The sequence below is a fragment of the Oryzias latipes genome, chromosome 4 (assembly GCF_002234675.1).
Source record: "Oryzias latipes chromosome 4, ASM223467v1".
Lineage (NCBI taxonomy): Eukaryota > Metazoa > Chordata > Actinopteri > Beloniformes > Adrianichthyidae > Oryzias > Oryzias latipes.
In genome coordinates this window covers 14903626-14924449 of record NC_019862.2, presented here as the reverse complement: position 1 = coordinate 14924449, position 20824 = coordinate 14903626, and the positions used below count along the sequence as shown (strand labels likewise).

The 20824-nt window shown below is 39.9% G+C and overlaps 1 protein-coding gene across 4 annotated transcripts; it reads right to left on the bottom strand.

The window, feature by feature from the left end:
• On the bottom strand, positions 1-19558 carry mllt1 (MLLT1, super elongation complex subunit). Of its 4 annotated transcripts, none has more exons than XM_011474069.3 (13): positions 19228-19558; positions 14737-14917; positions 13789-13871; positions 12868-13011; positions 12452-12577; positions 10401-11045; positions 10214-10301; positions 9248-9353; positions 9040-9133; positions 8893-8958; positions 7933-7998; positions 5531-5602; positions 1-5425 (listed from the first exon to the last, which is right to left on the bottom strand). In XM_011474069.3, exons 1-13 carry the CDS (start codon positions 19237-19239, stop codon positions 5297-5299), a joined length of 1812 nt encoding a protein of 603 aa, XP_011472371.1. In that variant the 5' UTR covers positions 19240-19558; the 3' UTR covers positions 1-5296. The 4 variants fall into 4 exon arrangements, with proteins under 4 accessions (XP_011472371.1, XP_011472370.1, XP_011472372.1 ...); XM_011474068.3 differs by having other exon boundaries at positions 8884-8958; positions 19228-19557; XM_011474070.3 differs by lacking the exon at positions 7933-7998 and having other exon boundaries at positions 19228-19532.
• Positions 19559-20824: the final 1266 nt, after the last annotated feature.

The following is a 20824-nucleotide window of genomic DNA, read 5'->3' as shown; positions in this document are numbered from 1 at the left end:
AACAGTACTTAATGACTTTATTAATAATATGATTTGAAAATAAAAAATAACATTAAAATAACAGGTTTTGTCCTTGTTAACAACTTGCATCATATGGCCACATGGTGGCATCACAATGCCAAGTTCTTCTTTTTAAAAACACCAAACTGTTCTTTTTGCCTTCCAGTTCATTTGTTCTTCCCATTGTTGCTTTCAACGCAGGCATGGATCACCCCCCCACCCCCTTTTATGTTTTAGCCCTCAGAGGAAAAAAAAAAAGTTTAACCTTTATAAATACAAGCAATCTTGCCCCATTGTCACAGAGACATGACAGCACTGGCAAGAGAACACAAGGCCCCTCCCACCCCGGTCCAGTCGTTTGCGAGGAACCGTTTGCTCTTCGTAGTCCGATAAGGTTGCACACAACAAATAATCCACCTGTACTGTGAAATTATAGTCTCAGCTGAAATGTTTCACTGCCACGGCCCTGCAGAGTCAAAAAGTGAAGGAGCTTCTGGCTTTTTTCCAATCAATTCCATGTTTGTATACCTCTCAATTACTACAGTACCCATGATCCTTTGCTTGGTCAAAGTAACCAGTGATATGGATTTAAAAAGAAAAAAAAAAAAGAATCAAGGCACATCAAGTGCTGTATTCACCGCTAATTACTCAAAGTTTCGATCATTTAAGGGTTTTCTTCCCCTTTACAGCTTTGTGGATTCTGGTGGAGTACATGAATGAGATATTATGGTCAGAGGACTTGTCCAAGCGGAATCACACGCCTCCTCTATGGCGTTTGAACTCCAGACCAGCTCCCCTCACTTTGTAACTCTATCTCCTATGATGTGTTTCTTCAGGCTTAAGTTATCCCATACACACACGCACACATACACACACAAAGAATCAAGTGATGACAGTTTCAGTACAGACTCCTATGAACAGGTACAAAAAAATATATAAAAAACCTCAAATGAACCAAATAAACAGTTTGTTGTCGTTTTTTTTTTCAATTCTTCTTTTAGTTCTCGGAACCAAAGTATGAACTTTGAAAATCTCCCGTCTGGTCCAGTTATTTGTACTCAAAGCAGAGGGTAACACAAAGTTTAGTTCATCCAGCACAGGTCTTTTTTCTACAGCTCTTTCTTGGTGATCGACTGTCAACAGAACACACGAAAACATGGAGAACGTCTCCAATAACAACATCTCATGCTGTAAATAAATCCAACCGGCATGTTTGCTTAAGGATAATGACAACACATGCCCACGTAGAGAATTAAATAAAACTAAACAAAAGGCTGGCAAATTAAAAAAAAAAAAGAAAAAGAGAGAGACTCAATTCATATTGTATTGCATGTAAATATTGTATAAAATCCTTAAAAATACAGTTTAGGTAACTACATAAGTACTGAAGTCATCACAGCCAAAAGTGCAGAGGTCCATAAATAAAACACTCCTTGCCGCCGCCACCGCCGGAGACTGAATGAGTGCCTGGTCAAGGGTCAGAGTTCATGAACTAGGACTTAAAAGTTCCCACATCGATGCACAGAGAACAGGATAGAGAGGAAAAGTTGTTCTTCATCAGTACCCTCCTATAATCGCTGACCAACACACTCACACACTCACACAGCGCATTCTCAGTGTAGCGGCCCGAAGTTCTGTTGACAAAGGCACACCTTGAGGAAATCAAAGTGGCGTGGGGGAGACGGGAGGGCAGGAGGGAGGATACGGCGAGGGGACATAAGGCGGTGTGGATCCAGGTTTCCATTTCTTTCTATTGAGACTTCCATGCTCAGGCGCTTTTTGCGGCCAGGAGTGTGTTCGTGTGGCTGAGCTCGGCAGGCAACAGAAGAGGAGACAGCAAAAGTATTAAAGCTATCGAGGCAAAAACACCATCCACTGGGGGATGAAGGGGTGTGGGAGGGGCTCTGTGACATGCCGTTCTGCGTGCGCGAAACCTTTCCATGACGCAGGCAAGAAGGTCGCGCAGAATCAAGAAGCAAGCTCAGCTACAACTAGAGATCTCACAACTTTAACAAAACGCTAAAGTTGTCTCATAAATCTGGCTCCTGGTTGGAGTTAGCCATGTGACTAAAGAGCTAACCAGATAAAAAAGTGTCAAAGCAGAGGAACAAAAGGAGGTCAACTGTTAAAAAATAGAGAAAATATCTAGAAAAGAATACTTAAAATGTACAATAACACAACTAAAAACAAAAGAAAGACTAAAAGTATGAGCATCATAATATACAGATTATTTACCATTACAAGCTAACCTTTGGAGCTTGTGCGCTCATTGACAAGGAAAGCTTCATTTTTAAAGCAAAAATCATAATTTTCAGCGCAGAATAGATTCAGTTAAAAAAAAAAAAACCTAAATGCTCATCGTGGCAGTCAGGTGTCTAAATGACTGGCGGGTTTTACTTCAGAGCATGTTTTTCTGCAAATTTCCAACGATACCAGCTAAATCTGGTACAAAAACCTCCATCTGCGCTTTTAATTATTCATCAAAACCTTTAAATGCCGGATCTAACCTAATATTTACAAATGACTAGGTAGTAACTTCCGCTTTTTTCCAATTATCAGGTGGGTGGTTTTCAAAGCGTGTGAACTTATTCTTAATGTTTTATCAACTTCTTGATTGTCAAGTTTATTTAAAAAAATGTTTACTCTAAGTCGCTATGCATCCACTTAGGCAACCATGTTGCCAAAATGAATTGATTTATTTAATATTTAGTCATTTTTATTTAGACTTTGATTTATTTTGAACAAGTAATGTTGTTTTCCTGGGCTGCAGACTCTTGTCCTGTAATGTCACCAACAAGGAATGTGTGAGCAGGTCTATAGGGTTATTAGGGTTGGATCTGCAGGAAAACAGCTGCGGAGAAAAACTGTAGTGCAGACATGTAAAAGATATGTTAAAAAAACAGTGCATATCATTTAAAGTTTGAAACAATTAGATAACGGTATTTGGTTTTGCTGCTCATCACCAGCATGCAAACATGTATAGTGTTCAGGGATTGTTAAACTATACTGACTGTTGAAGAGGAGCCAGGTTTGTGAGACAATCTTCTGACTAACTAGTCCAAACCAACTTTTTGATTCTGAACCACTTTGAACTAAAGTTTTGCTCCGTTTCTTTTTATGCCTACTTGTCCATTACTGCTTTTTTTTGTTTTGTTTTTTTTGTTTGTTTTTTTAAGATAGATTTTGGTTTCAAATACTCCAGCATTACACTGAAAGCATCCGACAGCTTGAAGAGGGAGCCCGGACCCTTTTCAATAACACTGTCACTAAACACACAACGTGAAAAAAACCCACAGCGGACGAATCTCTTCAAGTCAAAGAACTACCACAGTCACCTGATGCTTGTTCTATCGAGAAAAAAAAAAAAGGAAAAAGAAATCAGAGCAAAACAGAAAACAGGACTGCTGTCGATAAAAACTGCCATCTAGCAAATAAGATGAAGAGATATCAGTACTTATAAAAAAAGCTTACAAGGACACTGAAGAGATGTGGAGGTGGGGGGCATTAAGACAACACTGGATATTCAGGCATCCCAATTAACACTTGTTTCCCCAAAGGGGGGGGGGGGGGGGGTTCAATCTGTGAGGGCATGACTAACAGACCATGTAGCCCCCCCTCACACTGGGAGTCTCAGACAAAGGCACTAGAGTGGGGCTGTTGCTAGCCGTAGAAAAGTAAAAGCGGTATACATTCATAGCTCACAGGATCTCTTAACCGCAATCTGGGAATAAATACACAGAAAAGCACTTGTAGAAAAATAAAATGTAAAAAAGCATGGCCCCCAAATTTTTTTTCTTGTATTTTTTTTTGGATTCTAGGAAACAAGTATGGCTACTTTTTCACGGGTTTTTTTTTTTTTCACCTTACCACGGAGAAGGCAAATCGGGAGGGAACCTCCACTGCTCTGGCCGCGAGCAGTCGAGCCCTTTCATGCACGCCGGTGTAGGGAATAAAGGAGGAAGGGCCTTTCATGGGAGCTAAATTAGGGGGGTGTTGGTGAGAGGTCAAGGCTCAGTTTTCAGTGCGAGGAAGCAGAAAGGGGAGAACTCAACAAGAGCATGTGTTTTCAGATGTTTAGACAACAGAAAACTCGGCAAACTCTCACTCCATCCATACAGCAAACATCTCAGTGTTTTAGTGGGAATTACCAGGACCTAAACATGTATCTGTGTCTCCCTTTTCCAAGCACAAAACAGATTCAAATGGCTCATCACAACGTATGCCCCCAAACTACTTCGATTTAAGCATTAATCCGATGTGCTTTATGGTTCTACTTATATTCCATTTTTCAATGTGGCTAAAGGATTTTTAGGTGTCATTATTGACAATAGGTCACCAGGTTTTTTTTTTTTTTTTTTTTTTTACACATTTTCCAGAGAGTTCAGGTTTTCTTGTTAACCTGCCGTAAACTGTTTTATGGCCACAAAGTAGAAGTTCCAGTCTAGTAGCCTTTGCTTCAGAAAAAAAAAAAACTAGCCAAGTAACCATGAGTTAGCTTGGTCACTCATGAATACAGGAAACCAGAGAAAACCTAGCTTCTATCAAAACTCCATAATAGTCAAATTTCATAAAGAAACCGCCAGAAAATTGACAAATAAAACAGCTAACGGCAATGCAGAAACGTACTCTAAGCCTTTTGTCCAAAGTTTGTGCACTGAACTAAACGGGGTGTGTGGCTGACACAGTAAAGTGCTTCCAAATTGTGTATTGGTTGGCGTGTGTCTTTTTGGAAGAAACAACCGTCTCTGCTCAAGTTTCCAAAACAAAAAAGAAGTCAGAAGTCACAAAGGCAGCTTCTCTTTCACACACACATCCACACACATCCAACTTAAACGCACAACTAAAAGAGTATGCTGAGAAAGAAATTAGCTCCAGCTGACAACTGGGGGAGGGAACTGGAGTGTTCTGCCAAGAAAGGAGTGTGCATGTGAGGAGGGAGGAAGAAGAGGAGGAGGAGGGGAAGTATTAGTTTTGCAAAGGCGGGAGCAGTATGAGTGCAGCAGGGAGAGTGAGGGGGGTGTGGGGTGAATTCCTCAGCTCTCCACACACTAAAGAGAGTCAAATCCTGCCTGTAGACAGAAGACCGCGTTGCCTCCCACGCCTCCGTCTCCTCCAGTTTTCTCATCAGCGTCACATGAAGGTGGTGTTGTGTGCTTAATCTTGTTTGTGTGTTTGTGTGGTAGTTGTTCGACGCCTCGTTCGGGCTTGTGAGGCTGCTCGTGTCCTTCTGAAAGGGCCGACGTAATGGAGCAGCTTCCTCTGCACGTGACATCCACACGCCGGCTTCCACTTCCTGTCACGTGGCCGTCGCCTCCAGGTAGCTCTGTAGTTTACGAACAGTGGACTCATCCAGTGAAAAAAGGTCAAAGTCAAAGGTGGTGTTGGTCACGTTGAAGTGGCCCGTTTCCTCAATCAAGTTCACAATCTGACAGAGAAGAAGTAAAGGTTGTAGTCATTCCTCCTGTGAAGCTTTGTTGTTTTATTTCAGATAAGTAAGAAAAAAAAAGTGGTTCAAAGCCCGATAACAGACCTGCTGTAAGACATTTCGCTCCCTTAACGCCATCAGCCGGCGGTGGAGGTCCACAAGCTCCTCTGTATAGGCCTAAAAGGTGAATGCAGAAGATGATGAGACAGAGTGACCCTTTCCTAACAGGAAGTGCCTGCTGGCTCCAATAAGGCAAAATCCTAAAGACTTCTACAGAAAAATAAACAGCTATTACTCAGTCATTATAATACTGTAGTCAGAGTTAACATTCTCGCTCAGATAACTTCCTGCTAATCATAATTTTTATCTGTACTGCAAGTTATTCAAGTCATAAACTGGCATCAATAAAAGTAAGTGGTCTCACTTCAAATATTGTTTGTCAGGTTCTCCTGAGCCGTCTCCTCATTGGCAAGAGTGGTTGCCATAGAAATGTTGACTTAGACTGACTCAGACCAATCACTGTTTATTGATGTTGTCTGGCTCCAACATGGCGGTGTCCATATCGCAAAAAATTGCAACTGAATTGACTTTGTTTTGTTGGAGCCGCCTTATTTTTTTAGAGTACAAGTCGTGTTTCTTTGCATAATTTGGCCAGGGGTGTGACTTACTCAGAAGTGGCTTATATGTGATTTTTTTTAAATAAATAAGTTAATAAATGTGTTATCTTTTCACTTAACAACTGGTTTCCCTTCAGCAATTGATTCCTACAAACAACTGCTAGAAGGCACTGTAGGTGTATGTATCAGTGTTTGATACTGACAGCAATGCAGAAGAAGAAGCCCCGTCCAAAACAAACATGGAGAATCTGATCCTTCTCTTCCTGAACTTAATTAGATTTTTCTTATTTGCATCGAGACATTATTATTGTTGTTTTTACTTTTTCCTTCCTTGGACTGATGCAGGACAGCAAGTCATCAACCTGGTTTACAGAGATATGGAAGTGTTTCATTCAGACGCAGCTTCTGCAGTAGATGGTACACCTCACTTGTAAAAAAAAAGACTGAACGATATCATGAACACAGACATGGAGACGTCCTTACAAATGCTATTGTAGAACTCTTCAATATAAACAAACTTGTCTTCCATGCATTGTAGATTAGAGATACAGTCAATGCTTTCATATGACGATGAGGCTGAAAACCTTTAAATGATCGCTTTTTTGGACAAGGCTTTTTTGACCTATATATGATTTTTTTCCTCTTTTATGCATTTTTTTTTTTTTTGCTACTGCGACTTATACTCCGAAGCAACTTAAAGTCCAAAAAATGTAAGTCGTTTTCTGTGGGTGGCGTCACCCACTCTGTCCAGTTCTCGTATTCAGTTAAGGGTTGAGACATTATAAATGTTAGGTAAGGAGTCCAATATGGTTGAGGGAACTTTTCATATTTTAAGAATTTTGAGTCTAAAATAAAACCCATGTCATTCAAGAGGAACTAAAATCAATGAAATCTGGGAGAGAGAGAAAAAAAGCATTTTAGAAAGTATTGCACAACATTGGTACAACAAATTTACCTGATTTACCTGAAATGCTAGCCTTGTCTTAGTAACCCTTTTCTTTTGAGAAATGCAGAATGTTCCAGTGGATGTCCCCCCCCTCACGCCCCCTGACGTTTGAAATAAAGTCTGTAATTTTCCGAGGACATTTCTGTGTCTATGTACTTGCAAGCTAGTTGTAAGAAAACTCCTTTATCTCTTAATCTGCAAGCAAGTAGCCTGGTGTGTCAGGGAGCCTTTCATGGACATTATGCCCTCAAGCTCTCAGCCTGAAGATCACACCTCAGATGTTTATCCAGCAGTAGAGTTGTTGCATCAATGCTGTCTGCAGAAGTTAATAAGGATGAAGTGAAAAACAATAGAGAAGGAGCAGTTCTATTTTATCCATCTGATATGATTACGGCTGACATAAGAGCGACCCTCTCTCAGGTGTCCTTGTTCTGTCCTCTCTGTCTCCCTGAACGGTCCAAGATCATGTTAGCTGCCACATCAGGTTTAATTAGGTGCCTCTAAATTTGGAGCAGACTCCATACTCTGGTCATTAAACTATAATCTAGGCTTTAGAGGCTTTTCTCATGCTCCTGTGAAGGAGGTTGACACAGCACCAAGAAACAAATATTAAAATAAATAAATCACATTCTCTTTTTTTGACAAACAAAACAAATGTGGCTAAAATAATTGGTAACCCCAGACTAAAAGACAAAGAAAGAGAAAGCCTGCCCTGATTTAAATAATAAAAATAGTAAACCCTTTAGATCAAATACAACTTTTAGAGTCTGAGGTCCTTTGAAGTCGTGGTCCTTCTGGACAGAATCTGCATGCTGCATCAGTAATATTGTACAGTGCAGCACAACACCTGCCCCTTACAACACACAGGAAAGAGAACGCTTTGTGCCATGAGAGGTTGCTGCCCATGCAGCAAAAATTAGTAACAGAGTTGGTTCCAAACTCGCCTTTTTGACCCAAGTGTGTGTGCTCGAGCAGCCGGCCTCCCTTTCAGCCATTTTCTGCTGTTGTTGCTAATGCAAAGCAGCCATGTGGGAGAAATTCATTGGGGGTCAAAGCTCAGCAGAACAGAAAAGCAAAAAAAAAACACAAAAAAAAACCATTATAAACAATCTAAAAAACCTGAATGTGGCAGTTTTATGGTTTGGGATTACTCCTCTGCTCTTCTGTTTATTAAACAACACAGCAGATAAAGGCCAAGAAAAAACATTTTATATTTACAGAGTAAAACTTCCTGAAAAGTGTTTATCAAGATGAGAACTTCTGCCTAAAACTAGGAAAGACCGTAACCACTGGCAAACAAAGATTTTTACGGCAACCTTTAAAGCTTTAGGTTTATAAAATGAACATAAATCCTGAACTAACATTAAAATTGAAGTAGGACTTTTTCATAATGGTTTAATTTTTTAAGAGTAATGCAACATTTTTGCAGCCATGTTTTTAGTGGGAAAATGTGGGAATGTTAGGTCAACCTAAATCTACTACAATATAATTTCGATTTCTATGGGTCTTCTGAAAAATCCAACTGTTTCGAACACCATGTTACATTATATCACATCTGGAGTTCTGTGGTTATATCACCGTTATGACCAATGGTCAAATTCTGATTTCACTGGAGGAGTAAAGTTATGATATTGAAGTTCTAAATGAAAACATTTTCTGAGTCTGTGCTGTGATAGCAACACTGCAGCTTTAGTGCTCGGCAATCACTGCAAGCATAAATATTTACATATTAGCAGAATTCTTTAAGGCTGCTTCTTGTCCTTTCATTGACAAAAAAAGAAGATATTCAAAATAGTCGGCAAAGTTGTATAAAGTTGTGGTTCATTCACTGACTTACTGAGCACTGAAGAAGGGCTGGATGTGTGTGAATGTTTAGGATAAAAAGTTTGATTTACCCCTCCTACCTTGTCGTATCCCTTCTTCATCACCTTCTCTGAGCGGAATGAAGAGTCAGGACTCTTTCTGACAACCTGAAGCACAGAGAGATAAGATGTTAAGATGCGACTAATTTAATGGCTTTTAGCAGAAGTCACACGGTGAATGAGCCTCACCTTGTTGTTGGAGGAGCTGTGTTTCTGTGGGGGCGGGGCAGGGTCTCGACTGGGTCGGTCATCACTGCTGTCACTCTCACTGTCCATGCTGACTCTGTAAGGGGTGGAGGGTGAGCCAATGAGAGTTCATAGACACAAACATTCTGTGTGTGTCCAGTATTACAGCTGCTTGTGGTTAGTAGCTGCATATTGCTGTTGAAAGACTAACCGAGAGTTGGATGGGTTGGTCTTGGTGGGCGTCTCTTCTTCTGAGCTGCTGTCATCATCATCCGACTCCTCTGATTGGATTAGCTCCACCATGGACCGCAACGTGCCTGTTCGAGGGGAACATTGTTAGGCTACGTTCACATCGCCGTCGACAACACACGTTCAACCGACCACGTCCAATGAAGAGTCTATGTAAACCCTCGTAAACGTGCGTTTTGGGCTACCGTGTTCAAAACTCTTGCTGTGACACCAAGTCTTTAATATCCGAAAGGAAAGAAAGGAAGAAAGAAAGAGCATGGAGCAAGATTTGCCCCCTTTTGACATATTGCACCAAACCTCTTCAAACTGTAGGTTGCAGACATGCACTAGTAAACAATAAAGAAAAGAAGAAGAAGCCCTTCCCTGCTTGTCTAGTGTGAACACCGAAGGCTAAATGCAGGATCAAGAATGCCCGTTCAGCACATTCTTAAACATGCATCACATGCCCATTGATGCACGTTCAAGTATTTGTAAAAGTATAAATAATTTTACAAAGTTATGGTTTTATCAGCACCTGGGAAAAGTCAACATGCCCATTGTGCATTTCATGTGTCCCAAATATAAATCTAACAATTATTACGTGAGCCGTGTCAGTCACAGTTGACCCAATATACAGGAACAAAGAGCTACAAAGGTACTTATTTAAAAAAAAAGAGACAAATAGAAAAAATTGTTAATAACCAAAGCCTACGATAGAATTTCATCAGAGACATTACTCTCATAAAAGATCCTTTTTGAGTGAGATAGGTTTATTTTTTCCAAACTAGGACTATTCAAAATGCAGAAAACTGGATCTAAGTCCTCATAAATGCTCATCAAGCCCTTTTGGGTTGCATTTTTAATAATGTGTCCATTCTTAATGATCTGGGACTTTCAATAGTCATTATGCAACACAATCCTCCGTTAAAGCCAGCTGAAATCCCTGTACCTTGTCCTTGTTTTTGTGTTGGCTCAAAGTCTGAGTCTGAACTGGAGTCCGAGCTGGAGCTGGAATTGGAGGGGCTTGTAGCTGCCGACTGTCAGAAAAAAGGACAAAATTGCATTTTCATGTATCCATCTACGTCATGGGTGACCTTTTTCTGTTAAAATCCACTGAAAGCGTCTGTTTACTTTACCTCTGATTTTGACGATGCTTCGTCTTCCGAGTTTGACTCCTCTGAATCTGGAGGCTTCTTGGATTCCTTCAGGTCCTGCGAGTCGTTTTTGCTTTTGGCCCAGCGACTTTTATCCTTGGAAGGCTTCTTCTCGGAGTAGGACTGGCTGGGTGCAGATGAGGAGGAGACGCGCGGAGAGGTACCTGTGAAGGCCCCACCGGAGGGTCCTTTTGGCCCCTCTGAGCTGCCTTTCTTCTGCTTCTTAGTGCTAGGTTTGGGAGACTCGACAGTGGAGGGCCGTTTCCCTGGAGCTTTACACTCCACTGACCCGCCACCTCCTCCTCCTCCCCCACCACTGCCCGCCCCCCCTCCTTTGGGTGACATGCCCTCCATTTTCGACTCCTTCAGAGTAAGCTTAGGTTCCTTGAAAGCTGCCTTGGGCAGGACCTTAACGTCATCTTTCGCTTTGATTTCCGACGGCTTTTTTGAAGACGAGGATGAGGAAGAGGAAGGATCGCGACCGCTTTTGGTGCTTCCATCTCTGTCGTCTCCTTTTGACATGGCTTTGCTCTCAGAGTCTTTTCGCGGTCGCTCGCGGTGCTCCTTGGTCAGTTTGTGTGATTTGGCTGCTTTACTACTTCCCCCACTTCCATCTTTGCTGGGTTCCTGAGGAGGCAGAAATGAGAACCATCAACCCTGCTGTCAAAGGCAAGAAGAGAGCTGCTATTAAATAAATACACCAGCAGTCTTTTTTCCTATTGCTTCTTTTTGATTTTTCTTATGTTCACAAGCATTTTTATTTAGCACAATAAACACTTTATTTTGTTAACCTTGTGACCATGAAAAGAGAAGCAGGACTAGAAAAGCCTTTGGCTTCTTTTTCAAACAATATTTAATTTGTTTACTAAAGCATTTCTTTTTTCATCTGTTTTAGACACATCATTTTTCAAAGGTTTGATAGCAGATCCAGCAAATGAAACATGTGTTGGGAACAAATCATTTTGGCCAAAGACACAGCAAAAAGCTCATTTTAGACATGTATACATTCAACTTATGTGGAAGTTGTTGAATTTAGTCAGTCATTGGTCACATGAATGATCCACACAGCTCCAGTCACACATGTTTGCTTCAAAGATAAAGAAAGTCAATATGAGCGTGGGACATTTGCTGTTTGCTTACATAACACACACACCAACAAGTTTTGAATGGTACACACGGACATGCGTGTACAAGTACTCAACTGCAATATAAAACCGTTGGATCCAGAAGCTGTTTAAAACAATAAACACACTTTCAAATGACCTGAAAAAAACATTATCAGTAGACAAGAGAAGCAAAAGCTAATATTGTCTCAGATTAATCCTTTAACAGCGGAGATGCAGCCAGCAAAACTTAAATAACACGCGCTCTTTAGCATAACACAAGTCCTCCACCGTTTACGCGATCAACGTGAAGCAGTTGATTCTGATGCGGAAAAAAGCGACATCATATCAACTTTGCTCCAACAGAATATGTAGGCTGATTGATTTTCTCTGCTTAGGAATCTGCTGGAATTACGTTAATTGCGTAAACCAGGGGCGTCAACCTCCAGGCCTTCAGGGTTTTCCAGAAAACCTCCCTTATCTGCTGCTGATTACCTGGATCAGGTGTGTTTAGCCAAAAAGGTTAGTTGGAAAACATGTTGGACAACAGCCCACGAGGCCTGATTCTGACACCCCTTGAAGAGTTACTTTAGTCAAAATAATGTCAACACTAAAGCTAAAACCCCATAGTTAAAGGGTTAAAAAATTATGTTTTATCAAGGAGGTCTACACTGTGCAAAAAAACAAATCAAAAGAAAAAGAAAAAAAAAATCTGTTAAATGCTACTTTTTTCTGGGTTAATCCCCCACTTTGAGTGGACATACAGAGACATAAAAGCAGCTGGTATCAATTACCGACTTGAGTGCGTCTCTTTTCAAGTCTTATTCAAGGATGTTCTTGGAAGCGTTTGCAAATTGTGTTATTGTGTTATTTAAAAATACATCTAAACCATAAAAAAGACAGAAGAGAGTCCTTTGTTTTTTGTCTAACCTTTGATACATGAGAGGTCTTGGTTTTCTTAGGATCTGAGAAAGCAGAGAGGGGAATGGTGGGCAGCATCGGGTAATCTGGACTGGGTCTGGAAACAGCTTCCGCTCCCTCAGGGACCACTAAAATCTGTAAACAAAGAGACAAAAGTCACTGTGCTTGTAGGTAAGTACAGCTAGGTAAAATGCAAGACCTGAAACCAAATTCGGATTTGATTTGAGATTGAAAGGTTTTATTTATTATTCAAATACTGCGCAGTTAGTGAAAACTATGACTGCATTTTATAAATGCTGTGGCTTTAAAGTTTTTCAAACCTGGCCTCCCCTTAAACCTTCCATGTAGTACCCCCTCAAAGGTCATGGGTGCTTTAATGTTAAACTCTCCGTTTGTAGCTCAGAGTGAGTCTTAGCCAGCCTCACCCCTCCAGCTTTGATGAGCTTTTTCCTGAATTCTTTGGTGGGGTTGTTGAAGGTGAGCTTCTCACAGCGCAGGTGGTTAACAGGCGGGTTGCCTTCCAAGTTAAGGAACAGGTCGTAGTTGAAACAAACCCTTTTAGGCTCCTCCTAAAAGGAAAAACGATAAAAGATGGTTTAAAGTCCCCCTCGAGCAGTGACTGAAACAAACCCGTTTGTCGTTCTGGGCTGCCTAGAAACTCTCCTCACATACACATTTCCTGACAGATAAAAGCTGAATGAATGAACTACCGACCACCAAGTCAGTAAAAAACAGACATAGCTGGAGTCGGCACACTGATAAGAAACATTCCTACGATGAGTCGTAAATTTGTAGAGAGAAGGGACAATTGAAGGGAAACGCTTCCCTCCCCTCATGAAAGATTTTACAAGCAGTAAAATGTTCTCGCAGTTGTGATGATGTATTGATGACTGTTCGGATTTACCTTTCACTGCTTCGTGCAGCATCCAAACACAGTTCTGTAATGTGTGTAGGTTGCAGTAAGAAAGTCGTAAAAAAATGTGACACTTTTGGATTCATGACAGTTTTAGTATCAAAATGCAAGATGACAAATGTTCCAGTCTCTCACTCAAAATTTACCAAACAATTATCAATCTAAACTTAAATATTGAAACTACATTTAAAGCAACTGATAAACGATCATCCAACCAGCACAGGTACAGGTTTGGGATTACAGCCAAATCTCAAAAATGTTCGCTATTTAAGATCCCATCCACTCATATGATCAGTCAGTCATTAATGCTACATAGTAAAGATTAGCACAGATTCACTCTTTGTCCTATACGCAATAAAAAGTTCCATAAAGCAGCATTTCCCAAAGGAAAAAGTCAGAGCTGGAGCTCTTCCACTCGTGTCTGTGTTCTCACCCTGTTCTTGAAGTAAACCTCAATAGGCATGAGGAAGCCTGCGTAGCCCGATTCCTCCACTTTGTACGGAGGCTCCTTGCATACTGGACACAAACACTTAGGATTAATGATACTCCAGGAGATTCTTTCATTATAGTTGCTTACAAAACTGTAGTACAACATTTGAAGATACCGTTTTTCCACTTAAACAAGGCAAACGGTGAACAAAAAAGGAGGAGGCAATGAAAAAATGATCGTATACGTTTTCTAAATAAAGGTTAAGGCACAAACAGCAACACAAGTGTGTATCTATAAGGTGATGTTTTTCACTGAGACATCAATCTGAAACACCTTTAAGATGTTTGGAAAGTCTCCGATTCCTCTGAAACAAACACTAATATATTAAAAAAAAGCACAGTTAAACAAATCCAGGATCCCAGCTTTAAAGCCTCATGCTAATCAATACTGCAGTTTTTCATTAAGAGCTGCAACATTTCTATAGTTATTCTGCACAAAAACATAGCAGCTAAACATGTAGCAGTTGTGTCCACTTTAAAACATAACAAAGCATTGAAGACATGGATAACATTTCCCCCAAAATTAATAAGAATTTAAAAAAAATTACAGATGGACTTTAGTTTAAGCAAGAACAGTTGAGCTTTACAAAAAGTACAAATATATTAAAATTACAGAATCACTGCAAACATTAAAAATGCTATTATTTGTTAATGATTACCTAAAAATGTCAACAAACAAAAAGCGACTGAATAAACAAGTTCAGATAGAACACGTTCTTTTCTAAATCTATGCGGAGGAGCTCTAAAATATTGAGGATGAGCTTATAAAAAAAAAAAATGCAACCATGAGTATGATTAAAAAACAGGAGTGTAGGAATACAAAATATCTCAGCCTTTCAAAACTGATATGACGCATTATAAATAGCTTTAGCTTTATTCATTATTTGCCCACCTCGCTTGGGTTTGGGGAAGCTCTCGTGAAGGCGGAAGACGACCTTATCTACAAAGTGCTGAATGGCGCCGGTCTCAGGCCCTCGAACAAACACCATCCAGTCATGGGTGAAGCCTTCTGATGTCACTTTCTTTCTCAGCTGAGCTCTATGGCCCAACTCCAGCTTCACCTGCACTGTGCACTACAAAAACACAGAAGTCATACATTAAGTACAATTCACAGAAATTAGGACCCAAATACACAAAACAAAGTAAACAAAAATGGACAAGAAGCAAATAGATTCTTCAGTGAGACTGATGAAGCCACGTGGATGAGTAGTGAATGTTTCAAAGACAAAAGACTAAGTCCTCACTTAACTTCTAGACGTCATCCGTTTGAATAAGAACCTTTATCAACACATACTTCAGATAAAAAGAGAGTAAATTTAACAAAAGCAGGAGGAGTGTTTTTATTTTCTATTAATTACGTTTATGCTGCCTTAAAAAATCACAGCCGAAGAATTATGATTAAAATCAAATAAAAGAAACAAGCAAAACAAAAAGAAAAAGTGGATTAAAAAAACAAGTTTACTTTACTGTTATTCATTCATTTTCTATTCCGTTTTATCCCTTCTGGGGTCACGGAGATGCCGGAGCCTATCCCGGCCACTTGTGGGCGAAGGCAGGGGGGACACCCTGGACAGTTCACCAGTCTGTCGCAGGGTAGAATGTCCACAATCACACACCCATTCACTCTCACACTCACACCTATGGAAAATTTTAGAGTTGCCAATTAACCTATGAAGCATGTTTTTGGACGGTGGGAGGAAGCCGAAGATCCCGGAGAGAAGCCACGCATGCACGGGGAGAACATGCAAACTCCACACAGAAAGGTCCCCCATTGATGTTGTGTTTTTCATGTCCCCCGGCCGGGACTTGAACCAGGGGCCTTTTTGCTGTGAGGCAAGAGCGCTAACCACTGCGTTAATAACAAACAATTTTGTTTGTATGTAGTGAAAAAGGTAAACATTTTAAGGCATTGTCTTAGTTCTTTTAGTTAAAAACTTCCAATTTCCCCATCGTGGGAATATTAAAGTATAATTCAATTCAATTCAAAAACAGCTGAATAAAGCAGTTAACAATAGCTGTTTAGGAAAATTTTAGAGGGGAATCAAGTGGTAAGATGTATCTAAGGGGAGCATTATTTGGTGCTTTCCTATCCCACTTTGGACAAAACCTTTCAATCTCTTTTTGAAGTTGGAGGATGTGATACTCTAGAGGAGAAGGCTTAAATGGACACAAAGCTTGACTGGTGTCCGGACGACCCTGAATTGAAATAAGTGATTAGCCACCCGAGCCGAATAATCTCAAAAGGTTTGTCCAAAAGAGGAGCGCATTATTGGGTTACATCTGTCTGCAAAGAACAATGACTGTAGTGGGCCAAGAAAATGACTGTGCTTGTGTAAGTGAAAAAGCTATGCAGACCAAGTACAGAAAGGAAACAGGGGGGTAAGGGGGGAGGGAGGTAAGGGACAGCAGGGCACTTTATGCTGAGGGAAGGGTTGAGGAATGTGGGAATTTGGTCGTAGCAAAGAGCAGCTCGTGAGCTGGGACAGCGTGTGGGGGGGTGAGGATTAGAGGCGACGGGGCTGAGATGAGCTGGTCTGGCACTCTGCAGCTCGCAGACACACACAGATAAGCACACACACCTCCCTGCCTGGCACTCTGCCTGGCCATTCTGTGACAGTAATGTCGTTAAACTCCACGCACCACCACGCCCTCACTGAACGGACAGTCTGAGCGTCAGCAACCCCCCCACCCCCACGCCACTCGCTAAGAGTCCACAAGATCAGATAGAAAGGCATTAAAAAAAATCAGGATAACAATAAACCATTGAGGAACTGAGGTTCAATGTAAGAAATGATAAAAGCATAAGTGAAAGCGGAAAGGACTTGACATAAATAATTTATTGGAGGTAGAAACCTGTGTAGCCATGTGGGAATCGGAGCGTTTTGAACGTGGAAGCCAAAAACACTAGTTTCCATAGACTTTCTATTAAAAGTGGCCACTTGACCATGGGTTGCCGAGAGCGGTGTGAACAGAAACAATCTAAATAACGAAAACCAAGACCACATCATTATTTTCCACAATTCAACAAATTAGACTCAGACAAATTCAATTCATTAGATAGTAAATAATAAATTTGTTTGTAAAATTTAACAAATCTTAGGTGATATCCTCACATGTGCAAGCCCAAAATGATATTAGGTGACATTAATACAGAAGTAACAACACTTGCATTTTTTTTCTTCTTTTATTTGTTTGACCAAAAATTGTGCCATCTTTGTGGAACAAAATGACTGGAGTTTTTACAATCAACCAACTACAATTTGACCAGGTGAAAAAAACAACAACACGAGGACAGAAAAAGTTCCATCCTAGATCCGAAACTATGTCAGACATAATTAAATTCTATAAATAGTTGGAGACTCTATGCAACATTAAACAAAAACATAGGGTGATCATATGACAACGACAATGAGGGAGGATTAAAAAATAACTCAGTCTTAAAATTCCTGACTATTTTAGAAAACAATCCTTACACTTTTCAATGACCAAACAACAGAGAAATGGCTTTGCTAAGCCATATTTATTCGTCAAAGACAAAAAAAAAACACAGGATAAAAATGAAAATCATAAAAGGTTAAATATTATTATTATAAAATATTATTGTTGCGACCTCTACATGAAATGGCTCCTCTCTTCCTAAAACCCAAAAAGAAACACTAGCTTCAATGAAAATGAGGCACTCCCAGTCAGATGCCATGTAAATAACACCACTTCATTCTCTCAGGTTAATATATGACTGAAATGGCAAATGAATAAGAACAACAATACAGGGGGGCACGCACAAGCAGCATTTTTTTAACCCTACCCAGCACTAACCATAAAGCAGCCAAAAACAATGTGCGAATACCTAAAAACTCAACAAATAAGCCAGAATAACTGCAGATATGCATGCACGCAAATTACAGATAAGTCGCCATGTTTGCAAAGACACTCCCACTATTCAGTGTCCACAAACTAAGTTGCAGCAGTGTGCCTAAAATAAAACCTTTTCTTGGCAAACCAATTCATTTATTATTTGCAATAAACCTTTAAATTAGAAAGTTTACTTTCACCAAGCAGGGAAGTATAATCTAAAACTATTTCAACTTAAAAGCTGTGATAATGGGACCACAAACTTCCAACTTTAAACTGACAACTCCAAACAAAAGGAAGATCAAATGGGGTTATGTTGTGGAGCAGTTAAGTAAAGTGAGCACCAGGACAGTCAGAAAACCAAAGCTGGATTTGACATTTAGGTGTCAAACAAATATTTGCATCTCAAAACAGGTCATGTTGATCTTGTTCTAATATTAGTTTAGATTTGAGTTACATGTGTCTCCTACCTACCTACACATTTTAATGCAAATTTGAGTAACTGGCTCATTGGATTTATATATTATATGTTTTTTAAAAAATGTGTATTACTTAATCTTTTTTTTTTTCGTTTTACAACTATATAGATTCCCAAACTTCAAAGAGATAATGGGTGATTCTGGGCAAGAAGTGAATAAGGTTTGACAGTAAAATACTTTTTTTTTTCTTCTTTCTCTTAATCGTATCTTGATTAAAATGTGTTTATACGTTTTAGGAAATATAGCTTTTTGAAGCTATTTTAATTTCATTAAACGCCAGTGGTTGTGGTTTTCTTGAGGCTGAATAATTTTGACAAATAAAATACTTACACTACATCAAACTCGATATGTAATCGAGCATAACTACTGATACTATTGTGTGGATTATGGTGCAAACATATCTTTAATGTATCACATATAGGCTAAGCACCACATATTAACTTTTCTGATTCTTCGACCATCAGGGGAAACCCTTGATTAATCACGGACATAAAAGGATAGGATACTCCACAAATTCTTCTCGGTCCCATTAGACCTTCGGTTTTCAGGCCACAGGCAGTGAAGACCCCGCCTCACCAGCCCAACCTGGAGAGGACAAATCTTTTCCCCGGCGCCTTGTAGCTGCTCCTTAGCATTTAGCCAACGGCCGGCGTAGATAGAGAAATTAGCTTAGCCTAGCTCCACAAAAATCTAGGTTTAAATTAATCATCAGCACGTGTAACAAAATCCACGCTGGTATTGTAAAAGAAAGGAAAAAATACGAAAGAACAGAGTAAAGCTCAGGTGTGGATCCCTTTGTGTGCACTGCTGCGGCCACAGCCATAGCGGTCCTGAACGGTGTAGTAAACTGGAGCTAGCTAGCAGTAAATACCGATGTATGAGTGCCCAGCTAGCATAGCTCCGGAGCCAAACAAGTACATTAGCAGCAGCAGCAGCAGCATTTTCTTCTTGCTAACACAGAAAAGAAAGATTTGTTCTTGCCCTCTGTTTCACTTATTCCCTTTCAAGGTGAAAAGTTTCGATTTCACAAGAAGACGCACAAGTCACTGTACCTGGTTCTCCATGTTTGTGTAGCCTCAGTGATTGTTGTATTTATTTACAGCGGTGTTCGTGGAGGGTCTCCCCTGCCTCTGCTCCTCATTGTGTGTCAATCCAGCCCAGAAGCGGAAGACAGACGGCTCCCCTCCCCTTCCAGACGACTGCTGGCAGGGGACCAAAACAGAAAGCTCTTTCAGCCAATCGCAAAGCAGTAAATTCAAGTTGTACTAAAAACAGCCAATCAGGACGCGAAGAAGGCGGGTCAACAGCGGAGCCGCAAATACAATAAAGTATATTCTGGTGGGTTTTCTCGAGTGACAGCCAGCATGTCCCAATGGCAGGGGCTCAGTTTCAATTATAAAATGTGCATTGTGTTAATTGATTTATTTTAAGGATTTGTTTATACTGTTCAACTTAGCACAGCTGATGTCAATTTAATTATCTCAGCAACTAATTTGGTATTTTATTCTACAGTTTGATGTTTCCGTAAAATAATCCACAGTAATTAAAATTCAATATTTTTATGAAAACCTTTCAATTGATACAATTTAAGGCATTTTGTATCTTGTAAGCTTAATTTTTGTTTTTATATTCTTGCATAAAAGCAAAACATGCACTTCTCATGCTGTAGAAATAAATCAGACAAAAGAACTTAAAGAACAAGATTGACGTAGCATTGCTTTTGGTGTAATAACTGTAAAAATTCTGAAAGAAGAATAGCTAGAAAACAATTGTTTTATGACAAAAAGCATGGTCTTTTCTAACATAGACTAAATTTTTCTGTAGAAAAACACCAAAACTGAGACTTAACTTTGTAAAGTATATGAAGACATATTTTCTATCGAGTGTATTTTCAATTTTTCAGTGTTGTCTAAAAAAATTATTTCTTTTTTATTGTATATTTCTGATTGAGTCATAGTTTTTGGTGGATTTTTTTCTGGTAATCAGGAGGATATCATGGGGAAAGGTGTGTGAAACTGCAGATGTGCATTATGGCTGACCCAATGCTTAACAGCGGTTTTCTTGTAATTACTAACAAAAATTAACCCTTGTGCTATCCAAGACCCCACCCTTGCTTTGATGTGTTATTCCTACCATGACAAAGGTGGATAAAGGTGGAAAGATTTCATGTAATCCATGGACACCAATGAGGATCACAAATCATTGAAGAAAACAGGTTCAGAGCACTGTCCAGTGGGTCTAGATGACCCAACTCCCAATGTTAAAGTGCCTAGGATAGCACAAGGGTTACAAACATTTCTCTGCATTTTCTCACCGTCCAGTCAACCCTCCAATTGAAAGTATCTCTTTGAAAGATTCCTGATTGAGAGTCCATAGAGGCATAGTCTCAAACTGAGCTTAAACTTTGATGTGAGATTTTTGAGTCTCAGCTATGCGATAGAAGGTCACCGCTCTCTGGCATCTTACCCTCTTCAAGTTACCCTTACCTGGCCTACTGCTCAATGATTGCAGGGGCAAATGGACAACCTGGCTGCCAGACAATAAGGGTAAAACTTTAAATACGTTTTCAATGTAAAGAGTTTTTTTTTTAAATTGCACGTTCCCACTCAGATCATTGGTGTGTTATAACAGCAAATAAATTGTAATTCT